Source organism: Castor canadensis, chromosome 2, assembly GCF_047511655.1.
Source record: "Castor canadensis chromosome 2, mCasCan1.hap1v2, whole genome shotgun sequence".
Classification (NCBI taxonomy): Eukaryota; Metazoa; Chordata; class Mammalia; order Rodentia; family Castoridae; genus Castor; species Castor canadensis.
In genome coordinates this window covers 65,527,027-65,546,066 of record NC_133387.1, presented here as the reverse complement: position 1 = coordinate 65,546,066, position 19,040 = coordinate 65,527,027, and the positions used below count along the sequence as shown (strand labels likewise).

The 19,040-nt window shown below is 36.2% G+C and overlaps 1 protein-coding gene across 2 annotated transcripts in view; it reads left to right on the top strand.

The window, feature by feature from the left end:
* Reln (reelin) overlaps positions 1-19,040 on the top strand; it is a 450,273-nt gene that overhangs the window by 68,206 nt on the left and 363,027 nt on the right. For both annotated transcript variants that reach the window (XR_012445193.1, XM_074064926.1), the window contains exon 2: positions 1,560-1,670. Coding sequence is in view for 1 of the 2 variants with exons in the window: in XM_074064926.1 (XP_073921027.1) it covers positions 1,560-1,670 (111 nt within the window). In the remaining variant the exon portion in view is untranslated. The remainder of the gene's footprint in view (positions 1-1,559; positions 1,671-19,040) is intronic.

Sequence of the window (19,040 nt, the reverse complement as noted above, 5' to 3'; positions counted from 1 at the left end):
GTCATCTCCCAGCAGCCTTTGACTCTCTCTAATAACAGTGACTGTAACTGCTGAGGTGTTCACTTTCTTTTTCCTTAAATATCCTTCATGCACATAGAGTGATCTGGGAAAAGAGCTTTGAAGCAAGGTTTGTTATGGCCACCTTGCCACTTTGAGATCTGGGGAGAGCAGAGAAAAGTCAGGAGAGAACTCAAGTAAGCAGCAAAAATGTTTAGATAGTAGCATATAGTTCTAGGCAAGGTTCTTAATTGTTCTGTGCTACTAATTCCTCATTTTTATTCTGGGAACAATAATATTGCTCCCTTAAAAGATATGCTTTGACAGTTAAGTGAGATAATAATACATATAAACTACTTACCTCAGAGCCCAATTCAGTGATTGACATGCCAGCACTAAAAAATCTTACCTATTATTTCTTATTGGAAGATGGAAAAGCGATGTATTCCAATACCCAGTGTCATTTGTGGTGTAGCATGATGCCAGGTTATTCTATTGATAGATGTGTCTGATTTCATGCTTTATGATAAGGGCATTTAAGACCATTTGGCTCTACTCAGTGGATGCCCTAGAGTTTAATTTAAAGGGTCTCATCAGAGGAAATGCAACTCTAGCTATTCTCCTTATTGCCACCAGGCTTGATGACAGCCTTGATCTGTATACTATCCAAATAATGCCATTACTATCTCTCACTGCTTCCTATAAATGGCATCATCTTCATCTTATAAAAGACATGCAAGAGAAAATGACATCACATCAAGTAAGAAATTCTGATCAGTTTTTAAAGTGGTGAGCAAGGCAAAATGTTAACAAGTCCAACCTGAGTAGTATATAAATTGATCTATCACCTTTCTTCCGAGGAACATCCTGATTTTTGGTTATGAAACCATTTTGACCCCTGTTGTAGACTTTCTTGTGAAACATAAAACATGTAGTGGTCTTCTTTGTTCACATGAGGAAAGGGCTGACTGTCTTCATGCAAATTAGTCTGCTTTTGTTGAAAAACTTCAGGGAACTCATCTATGAAATGTGGACTCATAACAAGAAATGCAGTGCATCTTACTGTTCTTTCAATCAATGTAAGATTGTTTCTCACAGCATGGAATACTTTAAAAAAAAAGTGTCTCATTGTTTGTAATGCCAAAACTCCAGTGATGCCTTTGACTGCTGTCAGGGGTGGTAGTGGAGGTGGGGAAACCATCTATTCAATACTACATTATATTCAAATTTTTTATATAACAAGGGAATGTGTAAATGAATGCAAAAAGGTAGGACTGATGTCCTAAATTTAGGACCAGTAATTATAGGCATTGAAGTTCTGAGATTTTTTTTGTTCCTCTGTAATTTCTAATATACATACACATACATGCACAAATATATGAATATATTCATGTATATATATATATATGTATATATATGCACACACACACTAATTTGAGATAGTATAAAAATAGTTTGTTGATAATGAGTAAAGATTATTTTGATAATGTCTAACACAGGTATGTATCTCATCATTCTGACTGCATTAATTGATGTTTCTTTTCCCTCCTACCGTATTTCAGTGACAATTTCAACAAGCACCTTCTTTGATGGCTTGCTGGTGACGGGACTATATACCTCGACAAGTGTTCAGTCTTCACAGAGCATTGGAGGTTCAAGTGCTTTTGGATTTGGTAAGCTATCTGGACAAAAGAAACCATTACATAATTGTGAACATTTTATGGAATTATAAGTCTTATACTTTTTTGTTTGGGAGAGATATCTGTCTTAACAATATTTAGGATTTATTATTTAAGCAAAAATAATCTGGATTTTTTTTGTGTGTGTTTGCTTGAAATTGGGTGAATTGAAGAAGCCTTCTAAATGGGGACCAACCATGACCTTGGTGTGAGGATATTTCTATTCCTTTCTCTGTCTACAGCCACTTTTACACTTGGTCCTGTGGAGTTCATGTAAATTTTTGAGCTCTGTTTAATGGAATTCACTTTGACATCCATGCAATCATTCAGCAATTTGTTCTTATAAATAGTTATTGAAATCTGATTGTAAGTAGAAAGTGTCATGATAGGTTTGCAGGTAAGCATTGGATAAAGCAGAGCTGGTAACATTTGTTAAAATAATTTTATGAATATTTATAAAAGAATGCCACTTAATATTTACAATATTTATATGGAGTCTTTCTCCTTAAATCAGAAACCTGAGATTACTTATGTGGAGAGGCAGAAGGCTACATGATGGTCACTAATCCTGAGGGTTCTCAATTTGGAAATCTCTAGTTTACCCATAATGCTGTAAACGTGCAAAGTTGGGATTAAGTAGACCCTTCACAGCATCACAAATGCAAATTTAATACATCAGCTTATGTAAAACTGAAAGGATTGATCTTACTCTAAAATTGGAAAACTATGTAGTACTTCCTCCACTAATGTGAGAAAGATAGAATTGCATTATCAAAAACAGCCATGGATTTTACATTTTAGTTTTTCTGTAATATTTATTAACTAAATATTTAACCTACTTTTGGTACATGAAAGGGCACTGTTCTGTGTTGAGCCCCAACAATCACTGCTCAGGTGACTCACTGACTGATGTGGGAACAACAGGGTTAATGCTGCATTATCACTTTGCTTGCCCAAGATGAGGTCCTCAGAGGAACCTGGAAGCCATTTAGTCATCATGTTAAATTATTTGACATTGAAAAATATGCCAGGTAAGATCTTATAATCTATTGGTATCTACTCCAAAGGCTAAACAGTCCCCTTATTTAGTCCTATCTTTTTTGTTCTCTGCAAAGGTGAAGAGTCAGGTTATAATCTTAACCTTATCTATGATATACCTGCATAAATATGTTGCATCTACCTGTTTTGTTACAGTAGGACTCATAATTAAAGTTGGAGATTTTGCTAATAAAAATATAAAATACCCAGTTAAATGTGAATTTTAGATAAATAATTTTTAGTATAAGTATGTAATATTTATACTCTTGGGCTCCACCCAAGCCTAACCATATCAAAAGCTCTGGGTTTGGGGCTTGGGCATTGGTCATTTTTAAAGCTCCTCAGGTGATTCTGAAGTTTATCCGGGGTTGAAGACTCGATCAGCACTCATTCTAGCAGCATCTGATCACCTGGACCGTTGCAACTGTGCAGCTCTAGGACCAGACAGAGTGAATCAGAGAGTCCAGGGGTGGGACCTAGTGGTCATTTTAAAAATGAACACTCCAGGTGATTTTGATGTATGCTGACATGGGAGAGCCACCGATCTAGTGGAAAGACAGATAGTGATTAAGTGACCATATAAGTACATAGTAATAATCCTTGCTAGGTACTAGCAAAGAAACTTATTGAGTGCTTGGAAAAGGCATGGCAGAGAAAGTAGATTTTGAGTTGGCATCTTAAGAAGTGTAGTTTAGCTACAGGTCTATGAGAGGTGGGGCATAACATAGCCAAAGGGAGGAATATCCTCGGAGTGGGAAAAGGCTGGGCATGGTCAGCCTTGAAGTGACTGAACCTGGAACAAGAGGGAAAGTGTTAAGACTGGATAGGAGACCAGAGCCAGATCATTCAGGATATTGTAAGTTCTGGGTCTTTATCCTAAGAGTAGGGAAAACTATTGAGGGTTTTAGGCTAAGGAATATTTTAAAGAAGGGTCAGTATGGAGAACCAACTGTAGAGTCCAGGAGTGGGTGCAGGAAGACATTTCTGTAGTTGAAGATTCTGGTATGGACAGGCCATGTAAGAAGTCAGGTACAGGCAGACACTGACAACAATAAGGAGCTGTCTGAAGAAAGGCAAGAGTTCAGGCAGTGGAGTCAAGTAGCCCTGCTTACAGATCCAATCCCCTTGCCCCCTTGTTTGATGTCTGCCTCAGCCAAGTTGTATAAACTTAGTTTTATTACCTATGAGATGGTGATGACAATGGAACCTGCTTTGTAAGATGCAGCCCTGAGGGTCAAAGAGGTGAATTTAGCACATGGAAGACACTCAATTAATTTAGCTTTTCCAAAATTATAAATCTTTCTGACTGAAGCAGTCAGTTTCTTTAGTGTAGGACTTGTATATACTGTATTTCCTGGGGTACAAAAGACCATTCTGAAGTGTAATTAATCTGGAGGTATGTAGGTTAAAGATGATTTGAGAGGATTTGGCAGAATTAAGTAACTATTACTGGTGAATTTGAAGGCTTTAAATAAAGAAAAAAGATAGACTGTGTCTTGTAAACACATTTCTCCCACATTTTTTCTAAGTGAATATTAATTGTCAGTGCTGTAAACACATTTTGAAAGAACAAAATTCATGTATCAGGTTGCCCCATATTTTAGCTAGTGGACAAATAAACTAAGAATGAAATCGTTAGAAATTATTTAAGAAATTGAGGCTTCCAGATGTTTTCAGTGGTGATTTTGAAAGTTATGAAAAAGTAGTTGGTATTTTAATTAGAAAGTATTTTGATTAGTTTATATTGCATTTAGTCTTCCTATCATTATGAATCTGATTATCACTGGTTTAGAAATCTGAAGAGGCGTCTAAACATGGGTACAGCCCACTGACACCATAATCAGATACTCAGGTCTCCCATCAGATACTTCTGTTTTTCTAGGTCTGATTTTTATAGAGATGGATAGATAGGTGAATTCTTTTTAAGCTCAAGTAATATCCAAATAATTTAATGTATTGTTATGTGATGTGGTAAGTAACTTTCATAAATGAAATTTAATAGTATGTATAAATATTAGCAGTACTAAACTTCATAAATAATTTTCTTGAATGGAAAGAGGAAATTTTTAAAGATAAAACGGTCACTTTTAGAAAAATCACATTTTTTGGTATTTGATTCAGTTTGAACATATTTTTACAATTTAAGGACAAATGTAAATGATTTTTGTTGGTTAGGGTGCAGGTAGGAAAGGAGAGGAAACTTACAGATGATAAAAGTTAAGAGAATTGCTGCTTTTGAGTAGTTTAGTGCTTCTGGTAGAATGAGACTGAAATGATACAGTATTCTTTGATGTAGAACAAAAGAGTTCTTGATATATAGTCTATCATTAGTCCCCGACTGTTTTGATGGAATGTTAAGCATGGCTTTCTTGGCATTCTTCCAACATATCATAGGATCGTGTGTGTTATGTTTAACTAACTGTGTCAAATAAGACAAGGGAAAGCATATAGTTGAGTTTTAGTAGGTAATTCTGAAAGTTTTTTTCTACTGAGTTAATTTTAATTGTATTAATTACACTAAAGTTGTAGTTACTTTCCTTGGAATATCAGTGTGTGTATGACCAGCCAAAATAAGGCCATAAGTACTCTTAAGATACTGTTGTAGAAATGTAATTTCACTAATGTAACTTTAGTCTTTATGCAAAACCAGAATTATTTAAATAAAATGCATGCCTCACTGACCAAAAATAGACAAATGCCTCATAGCCAGAAATACATTAAAACAATAGCTATGAAAAGATGGCAGTGCCCAGCAATGCCTGATTTGAGATACCTCATTTTGCTTGTCAGTGTAAGAAGACGTGCTGCCCTGGGGAAGTGTGATGTTTAATTATGGATATCTCTTTGTGCATACCAGAAAAAAAAATGCTTTTCTCTTGTCCTTGGCTTTGAATTCCAGCTCAATCATGTAAATCTTCCAGGCTTATTGTGGTGGCTCAATGAAGAGCTATTTGAATATCCTTTCATACAAAATTGTTCCTTTTCCAGACCGAAAGGCATTTTACTCAATATTTAACATTCTGGCTCTAAAAACTAGAGAGTTTGGTCAATCTTTGATATTCTAAAACCTGAGAATCAGGTTTGCAGATCTGATGGATAGCTGTAACTCTTCAAATTGTTAAAGCCTATATAAACTAAATCTATGCATTGCAGTTCCTAACCTTGCCCAGTACTCCAGCCATGTTAGCAGTTCTCTCTCCCTCCCTCCCTGTCTCTCTCCCTCCTATCCCTTTCTCTGTAGTCCTGGGGGTTTGAACTCAGGGCTTATGCTTACTAGGCAGGCGCTCTACCACTTGAGCCACACCTCCAGTCCTTTTTCCTTTAGCTGTTGTTCTGATGGAGTCTCATGTTTTTGTGCGGGCCAAGGCCTCAGACCACAATCCTCCTACCTATGTCTCCCACAGTTAGGACCACTGGAGTGCACCAACACTCCCAGCTTGTTAATTTGAGATGGGGTCTCACTGACTTTTTGCTCTGGCTGGCCTCCAAATTTGATCTTCCCAGCTGGGATTATAGGCCTGACCACCATGGCTGACACCATTTACAAAACTCTTAAAAAATGGTAAGATTTGATGAAATGCAAGTTTAGGAGGGGGAAATCTAGTGAACAGATATCCAGAATTTTTTTCTTTTTAGTTTTTTCTCTTAAACCATGAATAATATTTAATAAATATTAAGTAAGTAACAAAATTTGTATTTCCAACACTATTTTATCTTTATTTTTTGAGACAGTGTTTCATTATGTAACCCAGTCTGGCCGGGAACTAGTGATCCTCCTGCCTCAGCGAACTGAGTGCTAGGATTACAGGAACATGCCATCCTTCCTGGCCCTAACACTACCTTTAAAACACTAATATTAAAAATTTTAACTTAGTGATTTAATTTTTTCAATATTGTTTGATACTAATTTAAGTGAGTGGGGGTTTATTTACAAAACAAATTATTTAAATGTGTTCAGACAGACTTTGAATTTTAGTAAGTCTTACATTGGCCACTAGTTAATAAAAATATGTACTTTACCAATAGTTTTAGATTGCATGTTAATGCTTCATTGCCAGAATGCAAGTTTTTATTACTATTTTGTTTTGTTGGCACTGAACATAAAAACACAGGGTGTATGTAAGCTGACATTTGGTTATCTTTTGTATTAAGACTAAGTAGAGCCTGTTACAACTTTGCTAATTATCAACAGGACTCCCAGCTTCTCTGAGTAGTAGTAGCTGCAGTTCAGTCTTAGATGAGGGTTCTTTCTGTGACTATGAGACACACATGGTATGAATTCAGGGATTATTATCTGTAAAAATGGAGCATTCACTACCAACTTCGTTAAACAGGGTCCTGTATGTTAGTGGATTTATTTGCTAGCCTAAATTAAGCTAATACTTTACTCAAAATAATTTGGTTAAATTTGTTTTGTCTGTGACTTTACAAAGAAATGTAAAAATAAATAAACTTTAAACATACCATGCAATTCAAAAAGCATGACCTTTTATTGAGTATGGTAAATTACCTATAATTAACAAGAAGACTCTAGGTTAATTAAACAAATTGCTCTAGTCAATGGTACAAGGAGTTGAGCTGACAAAAGATGATGTCAGCATTAATTTTTTCCATCTTTCTGGTATTAAGTTTGGTCTTTACTCATTCCATTTGGGTATGCTAACATTACCATTATTAAGAAATAATTTTATCTAGTTTGTATTTGGCATATGACAAAGAATTCAGAGATATTTCTTAGCTCCTAAATAATTAACTTGAAAAGAATCACTTACTAGAATAGTGGACATGATAAATATAAAGTGATTACAGTAATTAATCAGCAAATTGCTAATGCAGATGTTCAGGGCATGAGATTTGGGCTGAGGTGGATGAGTTAGTAGAGAAAGGCAGTTTAGAGCAATGGCTTATTTGACTGCTGGAGTTTGGCAATTCAGGTTCCATACATAGCGCTGTTTCTTGCTAACTTAGGCAACATATTTACATTTCAGCACTTGAGAAATTAGGATAACAATGGGCCCAGTTCACAAAGTTATTGGATGCATTTAATGAGATTTGATCATGTGCCTAGTACATATTATATGCTCAAAATAGGTATTATTTAAAGATTCTGGAAGAAGTGAGAATTAATTTGTTCAGAAAGGGAGTAGAGGTTGACTTTATTTATTTATTTATTTATTTATTTTGGGGAGTGCACCCAATGTTTTAATCCACAGAGTTTCAAGCAGGACTGGACCTTGGGTAGAGCCTGGCTTAGGCTCTGCTACTCATGTATAGGTAAGGAAGCAAGGCTCAGGAAATTCAAATGGTGGCTATGACATGAGACATTGTGTGAGAATCAAAGCCAGGTGTTCTGGCATCATATCCAGTTCTCAAATACTTTAAAAAAATGTAATTCACATGCTGTAAATTTTACCATTTTTAAGTACACATTTCATTAATACATTCACAAGATTGTACAACTAGTATCACTATCTGATTCTAAAATGTTTTCATAACCTCCAAAAGAAGCACGTATCTGTTAGCAGTCACTCTCCATTTTCTCCATTTCTTGGCAACTACTCCATTTCTGTGTTATGGATTGCCCTGTTCTGGTCAGTTCATGTAATGGAGTTAATACAGTGTGAGGCCTTTTGAGCCTGGCCTCTTTTTACATTAGCATAATGTTTTCAGAGTTCATCGTTTTACTATGAATCGTACTGCATTCCTTCTTGTAGATAAATAATATTCCATTGAGTGGATATACTTCATTTTATTTAGTGAGTGGGTAGTTTCCAGATTCTTCAAAAGTTAGGGTGGTACAAATTAAAAAGAGAGATGGGGGAAAAGGAGCAAAAATATTTAAAGAGGATGCAAAGCAATAGAATCATCAAGTTCCTTATATACTCATCAGTGGTTGTAAAACTTGTGAAGATTAAAATTAATTATCCTGTTTGATGACTGTGACCTGCAAATGGTTCAACTTAAAAAAATCAAGATGAATTTCTTCTCTGTCCTTCTTTCCTGATATTGAAGATGTGTAACTGTAAGACTTTTTGCCCTAACCCTTTGGCCTCAGTTTAAACTATGAGATACACAGACTAACCTGAGTCAGTCACACTTGCTAGCACAGGAATTTGGAATGGAGACTCATCAATCCCAGTCCAGATCTTCATGAGCTTGATCCAAGGAATATGTGAATGTTTGGGCAGCCTTCTTCAACTGTGGCTTGCACAGGAAGAGGAGGAGAGAAATAGATTGCTGCCTGAGGTATCAGAGCTGTCTATGCTCTTATTTTATGCTTTCTTTCCCCCAAGATCAGATATCCTTGGGTCCTGAGAAACAGTAATAAAAAGAGCTAACATTATCAAGAACTTTCTGTATACCAGGCATATTGCAGTATTAACTCTTAATTCTAAAATATCCTACAATAATTCTCCTTATTTTATAGATAAAGAAACCATGGACACAGAGAGGATATGCAACTTGCCCAAGGTCACAGTTGCTTAGAGTCACAAAAACATAATTCAAACTCAGTCCTATGCCCCTTGTTAAGCTCCCCTTACGGATCAAATCAGCTTTTTGTGGTTTATAGTCACAGAAAGAACCTAGACTGAGAAAAAGTCCTCTCTGCTCTTGCCCTGCCTGTGCCTAAGCCCCACCTCTTCCCAGCCTTCTGACACTCTTTCCCAGATGTCTACTCATCATCTATGCATATAGACATCCATTCACCTGTCTGAATAACCCACACAGGGTTTCCAAGCCCCAACTGCTTTCAACCTCTGCTGCCCTTGGAATTCCTCTGGCTCTGTCTCTGGTAAATAATGTGTCATCTTTAGAGGCTCTGTTCTGATCATCTCTTCCACTGAGCCATCCTAACTCCTCCTCTCTACCTCTCATGCCCCTCTACCTCCGTGAACCCCTTGGCTCTCTCTTCTGCCCTTCACTCTCTCCTCTGACTTCTATTAGCCAGTTCCAACAATTTCTGGAACTTACTTGTTTTTTTTAAATTTTTTCTTTGTCTTTGACAAAGGCGCTAAAAATATACAATGGAGAAAAAGCATCCTCTTCAACAAAAACTGCTGGGAAAACTGGTTAGCAGTCTGCAAAAAACTGAAACTAGATCCATATATATCACCCTATACCAAGATTAACTCAAAATGGATCAAGGATCTTAATATCAGACCACAAACTCTAAAGTTGATACAGGAAAGAGTAGGAAATACTCTGGAGTTAGTAGGTATAGGTAAGAACTTTCTCAATGACACCCCAGCAGCACAGCAACTAAGAGATAGCATAGATAAATGGGACCTCATAAAGCTATAAAGCTTCTGTTCATCAAAAGAAATGGTCTCTAAACTGAAGAGAACACCCACAGAGTGGGAGAAAATATTTGCCAGCTACACATCAGACAAAGGTCTGATAACCAGAATATATAGGGAACTTAAAAAATTAAATTCTCCTAAAACTAGTGAACCAATAAAGAAATGGGCAAGTGAACTACACAGAACTTTCTCAAAAGAAGAAATTCAAATGGCCAAAAAACACATGAAAAAATGCTCACCATCTCTAGCAATAAAGGAAAAGCAAATTAAAACCACACTAAGATTCCACCTCACCCCTGTTAGAATAGCCATCATTAGCAACACCACGAACAACAGGTGTTGGTGAGGATGCGGGGGAAAAAGGAACCCTCTTACACTGTTGGTGGGAATGTAAACTAGTACAACCACTCTGGAAAAAAATTTGGAGGCTACTTAAAAAGCTAAACATTGATCTACCATTTGATCCAGCAATACCACTCTTGGGGATATACCCAAAAGACTGTGACACAGGTTATTCCAGAGGCACCTGCACACCCATGTTTATTGCAGCACTATTCACAATAGCCAAGTTATGGAAACAGCCAAGATGCCCTACTACTGACGAATGGGTTAAGAAAATGTGGTATCTATACACAATGGAATTTTATGCAGCCATGAAGAAGAACGAAATGTTATCATTTGCTGGTAAATGGACAGAATTGGAGAACATCATCTGAGTGAGGTTAGCCTGGCCCAAAAGACCAAAAATTGTATGTTCTCCCTCATATGTGGACATTAGATCAAGGGCAAACACAACAAGGGGATTGGACTTTGATCACAAGATAAAAGCGAGAGCACACAAGGGAGGTGTGAGGATAGGTAAGACACCTAAAAAATTAGCTAGCATTTGTTGCCCTTAACACAGAAAAACTAAAGCAGATACCTTAAAAGCAACTGAGGCCAATAGGAAAAGGGGACCAGGAACTAGAGAAAAGGTGAGATCAAAAAGAATTAACCTAGAAGGTAACACACATGCACAGGAAATTAATGTGAGTCAACTCCCTGTATAGCTATCCTTATCTCAACTAGTAAAAACCCTTGTTCCTTCCTATTATTGCTTATACTCTCTCTTCAACAAAATTAGAGAAAAGGGCAAAATAGTTTCTGCCGGGTATCGAGGGGGTGGGGGGAGAGAGAGGGGGCGGAGTGGGTAGTAAGGGAGGGGGTGGGGGCAGGGGGGAGAAATGACCCAAGCCTTGTATGCACATATGAATAATAAAACAATAATAATTTTTTTCTTTTATTCTTATGTGCATACAATGTTTGGATCATTTCTCCCCCCTTCCTCCCACCCCCTCCTTCAATTCCCACCCCCTCCCTCTTCCCCCCACCCCCTGGCTACCAGGCAGAAACTTTATTGCCCATATCTCTAATTTTATTGAAGAGTATAAGCAATAATAGGAAGAACCAAGGGTTTTTGCTAGTTGAGATAAGGATAGCTATACAGGGAGTTGACTCGCATTGCTTTCCTGTACATGTGTGTTACCTTCTAAATTAATTCTTCTGAAACTAACCTTTTGTCTAGTTCCTGGTCCCCTTCTCCTATTGTCCTCTGTCTCTTTACAGTATCTGCATTAGTTTCTCTGCATTGAGGGCAACAAATGCTATCTAGTTTTTTGGATGTCTTACCTATCCTCATCCCTCCCTTATGTGATCTCACTTTATCAAGTGATCAAAGTCCAATCCCCTCGTTCTGTTTACCCTTGATCTAATGTCCGCATATGAGGGAGGACATATGATTTTTGGTCTTTTGGGCCAAGCTAACCTCACTCAGAATGATGTTCTACATTTCCATCCATTTACTTCAAATGATAAGATTTCATTCTTCTTCATGGCTGCATAAAATCCATTGTGTATAAATAACACATTTTCTTAATCCATTTGTCAGTGGTGGGGCATCCTGGCTGCTTCCATATCTTGGCTATTGTGAATAGTGCTGCAATAAACATGGGTGTGCAAGTGCCTCTGGAGTAACCTGTGTCACATTCTTTTGGGTATATCTCCAAGAGTGGTATTGCTGGATCAAATGGTAGATCTATGTTTAGATTTTTAAGAAGCCTCCAAATTTTTTTCCTAGTGGAACAACTTGTGGTTGTACTAGTTTACATTCCCACCAGCAGTGTAAAAGGGTTCCTTACCCCCCTCCCCTGCATCCTCACCAACACCTACTGTTAGTTGTGTTGCTAATGATGGCTATTCTAACAGGGGTGAGGTGGAATTTTGGTGTAGTTTTAATTTGCATTTCCTTTATGGCTAGAGATGGTGAGCATTTTTTCATGTGTCTTTTGGCCATTTGAATTTCTTCTTTTGAGAAAGTTCTGTTTAGTTCACTTGCCCATTTCTTTATTGGTTCATTAATTTTGGGAGAGTTTAGTTTTTTGAGTTCCCTATATATTCTGAAGTATAGCTGGCAAATATTTTCTCCCACTCTGTGGGTGTTCTCTTCAGTTTAGAGACCATTTCTTTTGATGAATAGAAGCTTTTTAGCTTTATTAGGTCCCATTTATCTATGCTATCTCTTAGTTGCTCTGCTGCTGGGGTTCCATTGAGAAAGTCCTTGCCTATACCTATTAGTTCCAGAGTATTTCCTATTCTTTCCTGTACCAACTTTAGAGTTTGTGGTCTGATATTAAGATCCTTGATCCATTTTGAGTTAATATTGGTATAAGCTGATAAACATGAATCTAGCTTCAGTTTTTTGCACACTGCTAACCAGTTTTTCCAGCAGTTTTTGATGAAGAGGCTGTCTTTTCTCCATTGTATATTTTTAGCGCCTTTGCCAAGGATATGAACTTACTTGTTTAAACAACTTTTTTTGAGTACAAAGGAGATAATCTTGTCATTTTCAATCCCATGGAATACAGTTGCTCATACAGTTGCTCGATGTATGTTTACTGAATGAATAGAAAAATCTTTGAGGATTTGTAGGATATTTTACTACTAGAGCTGTTATTAGTGTATGTATATGCACAAGTGTAATGGGTATGGATGAGAATGAGCGGAAGGGAGAGAGCATATTGCTGTCTTTAAGTTTGAGGATATTTTTAAATCTATCTATGGATATACATGTGTACACATCTATACATAAATTTAAAACTATGCAAACATGTAAATCTCATTAAAAGTTCTGGGGAAATTTATCCACTTGACTCCCCTCTTTCTCTATTGGTGGCAGACACTGATGCTTTCAGAACAGTGTTGATTGTCTTCTGTAGAATCAAGAAGATAGAAAGAACTCCAAGAGGTTGTTCTGTCCAGACTTTTAACTTAGGGCAGGTGACTGTCTTAATGATATGTCATAGTTACATTCTTGTTTTATCTCTTCTATCTTTCCAGAAATGAGAACCCTACAACTAATTCCTTGAGGACATATTCTAAAATGATGTCAAATGAGGTGATTCAGGAGCATTGCCTTGTATAAAGGTGCATTCCTTATTTTAACTCCAAGTAGTTGAAAATGGTAAATGTTTGTTAAAAATTAACTAAGTCACTTAGTTTCTTCTTTTAAATAGAAAGTTATATTCTGCATAGGATTCATCCATTTCCTGGTTCTTTAATAATCACTGGTCAGTTTTCTTTGGACACTCCACAGTGTAGAAAAAGGAATTTAGTTTATCTCTGGTAAGATATATACTTGGAAAGTACAGTAGGCACTTTAAGAATACATCTTAAGAAAGAATAATTCTAGATCTTTTCTCTTCCTTGCTCCTGCACAAATGAATGTGATCAGAATCTTAGCAAATGGGCTGACTATTCATAAATAGGAGCATCAGAAATGTACATTTTTATAGCAGGTTCTGGTAGAAATTACCACTATACATTAAGTTATGATTTTTGAGAATGTTTTAATTTTGCCTGTTAGTGTTAAAGTTTATTTGTGGAAAGCGTCTTCTGTCTTGTAACCTGGTTTCTGTTGTTAAGAAGCCATTAGCCCTTTTGACTGAGCAGAGAACAAAGGAGGACAGAGCAGTAGGTCATTACGTGGGCACTTTCTCACATGCCAGAGTTTTTAAGAGAATTGGGAATACTTCTCTCTTTCTTTTTCAAATAATAATTAAAAAATACTGAGGAATCATGGGTTTTTGCTGATAAGAGAGGCCAATTTCTTAGTAGTAACACTTCTCAGAGTGTACCAGACTGTCCATTTTAACAGGAGACAGAATCCAAATATATGCTTCAGGGGATAAACTTCAAAGGTTAACTGTGGCATCACAGTCATTTTACTTGTAATGCAGTTTACTCTTGAGATTTCCTAGTTCTTTCTTGGTTTCCAGATAACAATAAACAAGTTTATGTTCCATGTTCACTGTAACTGATTTATAAATACTGGGTTAGATTTAGCTGCTTCTTTCCTGGCCATTAAATCTAATGAAAACTTAAAATAATTTTAGGATAATGTTATTAATTTCTAGAAACTATTTTGATGGTTATCTTTGAAATATCAGAAAAAACAGTGAAAGTAAATTCTTGGCGTCTCCTAGGAAATAGTTCTGGATGTGGCATAGAATTTGAAAATAGACACAAGAGTACAATAAAGGCACTTCACCAAATGCGGGGCTGTTTTTGTTCTTCTCTGCTGTTGTAAACCCTCTGATGCTCAGTTTTGCATTTAGCCTACTAGACGTGTAGGCTGTTCTCTGAGGCAAGCACACAGCTAAATTACTGTTTTCAGGACTCTGGATGTCTGAATGGAAAGATACTTGTTAGCGTGGGAGTTGCCATTTTGGAAAACAAAATAGCAGAAATTGCTAATATTTTGGTAAAAGTTCAGATTGAAGCTTCCCTTCTGCTCTTCTTCCTACATCAGAACCATATTGTTGCTATTATCTAGTTAATTTTGTTATTTCTGGTTCTGTTTCAGAAAAGTTCCCCTCCATATGAACTCCACTAAATAGTGAATTAAAAGTAAAATAAATGCAGTTATTAGAGATCATATTCTGGGGAAATGTTTGTTTATCCTTTCTTTTCTTTGTTAAACGTTGTTCACATTGAAAGAAGAATCTTCTTAAACCTGACTTTAAAAAGAATATTTTTAAACCTATATGATCTGATAGCATTTCCAACAGTAATAACAAAAATAGAGAAAAATCTGTTAATGATAAAAGAAAAATTCTGTTGGGGTTTGGCTTTCTGTTTCTACACAATGGACGAATAACCAACTCTAGAATAATTGTAAGACTGATGAAGTTTATCCCTAGCCTTTCCCACAATTCCCTTTCTTCTTGTCTTCTTTTCAACAAGGAGCTGAGATCAGCTACATCTTAGAACAAATTTTAAAATATTGTGTTAATTACAGTTTTTCCCACACTTTACTCCTTGTAAACATCAGTGTCTTATAATGCATTAATAGGTCCTATGTGGAAAAAGAGTATTGCAGTATAAATAAAAGCAGTGCCTTATAGTCTGTAATATGTTTTTGTCTTGAAACACAATTCACAATATAACATTCACCATTTTGTATAATTCATGACTCTTAATGTGATTCATTGAGTTATGCAACCATCACCACTAGTTTGAAAGCACTTCAGCATCACCCTAGGAAAAAATCTTGTATTCATTAACAGGCCCAAATCCCCCTCATCTCATCTTTTGGCAAACCACTTATGTATTTTGTGTTTCTGAATTTGCTTAATTGGACAGTTCCAGGCCATCATACAATATGTGGCCTTTTGACTTCTTTTATTATATATTTTCAAGGTTTATCCACATTGAAGCATGTATTAGCATTTCATTCTTACTTATGGCTGCATAATATTCCATTTTATGCATAGTTCACATTATCTACTCAGTCTGTTAATGGACATTGAGGTTGTTTCCACTCTGGAATGTTTTTAGGAACTCTCATGTACGAGTTCAATGTGTGACCATATGTTTTACATTCTCTTGGGTAAATGCCTAGGAGTGAATTGTGAGGTTTTATGGTAATCCTGCTTAACTTTTTGATGAACTGCCAAGCTATTTTCCATAGCATCTGTACTGCTTTCCATTCCTACCAATAGTGTATGCAAGTTCCAGTTTTTCACATCCTTGTCAACACTTGTAAGTCTCTGTTGTTGGTTTGTTTTCTAAATATAGCTTTCCTAGTAGGTGTGAAATGACATCTTGTTATGGTTGGGTTTCATTTTGCTAGTGACTGATGACTGAACAGCTTTCCATGTGCTCATTGCTCAGTTACATATCTTCTTTGGAGAAATATCTGTTCAAGTCAATAAACCATTTTAATTGGGTTATCTGCTTTTTATTGTTGAGTCATAAGTTTAATATATTTTTGCGTATTGTGAATTTTTAAGAATAGTTTATAGTGAGCATTTTTGCAAAGATTTATGTTAGCATGAAGTTCTTCCCCCCAAAAATGAACATCTGTTTACATCTTGCAGAGCTGGTTTTTCAAGTATTGTTTTAAAGAATAATAATACATCACAACTAGATTAATTGTTTTAGTTCCTGGATTGTAAGGTTGGTTTAATCTTAAAACATTTAATACTGTTCATATTTTCTAAGTTTTTGATAGTAAAGAATTACTTATATAACTTTAAAATAATAATTTCTTAAAATTAAAAAGGTGAAAAAACACTTTGTTTCATGTGTAAAGGGGCTTTTGCCTTTGCACAGCCAAAGAGACAACCAATACTCAATACACTAGAAAAGGGTCCTGGTTTTTTTGTTTGCATAGGCCAGAATGCTTAAAGAGAAACTTGCAGAAACATGTATATGAATTCTAGTATCTTTTATACAATAACCCAAAGGTTACAATGACTGAAAATTAACTGCCTTTCAATAGTTAGGTGTACATTAAAAATAAATATAATTTGCACTGAGACAGGCAGTGACTTCCTAGTTAAGACCCAGACAGCAAACAAACAAACCAGGACCCTTTTCGTTATATGGCATCATTTTTACACTTAAAAGTGTTTCATTCTACATGTGTAAAAGCTTCTGACTTTACTGTGGCACCTTATAAACTACTGAAATTGCTTCAGACCCCTGGATTACTCTGTGGTGAGCCAAAAGGGCTTCAGGATACTTTCTTCACACCAGAGCCACATGCCAGAAACCAAACAGATGGTAAACTAGGCAGAAATGACCCTCAGCATTCTCATTAGAGCAGTTGGGGAAATTTTAATGGGCCCCCATTTGCCTTGTGCTGTATCTAATACCCTTTGAACTGTCACTTTTTTTTTTTTTGCTACAAGTCAACAACCACCATGTATATTTTAATAGGGATTATCAAACATAATTTGCCCAGAAGATGTACAGACCTCTAATGCTAATTAGCTAAGTTTAAATAATCACTGAATTCTGGGATAATTGGAAAGAAACACTGTTTTTCTTGCCAGTGCATAATTACTAATTAACAGGAAATAAAATATCCATGTAGCAGTCATATCTAGAAGAATCTGTTAACAGTTAATTAACAGGATGAGCTGGTGCCAAGTTGATGTTGGTCAAGAAGGTTTATAGATTAAGTTCTTCTGTCAGATAAATACATAAATATAGACACAAGGTAAAGATTACACTATTGAACCAGAACAGAGGATTAGTGGGGTAAGCCTGCATGATTTTGACTTAGCATTCCAGTCCTTAAGGTCCACAGTCATTACATTAAAGAAAGAGGGTCTCTTGGCTCTATGTATTACAAATACCAACTGCTGGTTGCTACTCTAGTGTTTACACATAAGAGCTGAGGCTTTGTTAATTTGCTTTTCTCTTGATCCTGTAATTGCATGGGCTTTCTCAGTCTTAAACTTTTCTTGTGAAATTGGGCTGCAACCTCCTCTGTGTTTCTCTGTTTATTAGAGAATTAGGGCTCGAGTGCATGAAATGGGTAGCTGGAGATTCACAAAGAGGAAAATATAAACTCCAGTAGCAGTTTTCTTTGTTTCTGTTAGTGTTGGAGTTACTATTATGTTGTTCCTCGAAAGTATTTAAAAACATACATGTTTAAACAATTTTAAAAAGTTAACATTTTATGTGGTACTTATAGACAAAGGAATTTTACTCAGCCACAAAAAAAGAATGCAATTTTGTTTGCAGGTAAATGGATGGAACTGGAGAACATCATCTTCAGTGAAGTTAGCCAGGCTCAGAAAGCCAAAAGCCACATGGTTTTTTCATATGTAGAATATAGATCTAAGACAAATACAGCAATACTATGAAAAACAGGTCAAGCTCACATATGAGAGAGGGAGGGTAAAAGAAGGATGTTAAGAAGGGGAATATGGTTGATGTACTCTCTCTACAAGAATGAATATAGGATTTTTTTTTCTTTTTTTGTAGTACTGGGGCTTGAACTCAGCGCCTTCACCTTGAGCCACTCCACCAGCCCTGTTTTTGTGAAGGAGTTTTTTAGATAGGGTCTCATGAACTATTTGCCTGGTCTGGCTTCAAACCACAATCCTCCTGAGCTCTGCCTCCTGTGTAGCTAGGATTGCAGTGTCCAGCTGAATATAGGATTTTTAAACTGGCTGAAACCACCACAAGAAAGGGACTATGGTAAAAAGAAGAAAAATATAAAATTTAAGAGATTAACCAAATCAGGCTATAACATACATGGAGGTGCCACAAGGAAATCTCTGTTGTATAGCTATCTTAAACAAGCAAAAATGTCATTTTTCAATTCTTTTTTTCTTGTACAAAATCAGAGAACAGGAGAGCAGAACAGGTCCTGCTTGGGCAAGTTGGTAATTGTGGGAGAGGGGAAGAGGTGGGGAAATGGTGGAGGGTGAGTATGGTGCAATTACTATGTACACATGTATATAAATGGAAAAACGACATCTCTTGAAACTATTCCAGGAATGGGGGGAAGGAGAATGAAGGAGAGTGGTAGAGGGGGTGAATTCAAGTATGATATATTTGAATATTGTAAGGACTTCTGTAAATTCCATAATACACCCCTACCCAGCACATCAGTAAAAAAAAAAGTTAACATTTTAAATAAAGAATAGCATGCTCTTAATGAAATCTATTTTTAATATTTTTCCATTTA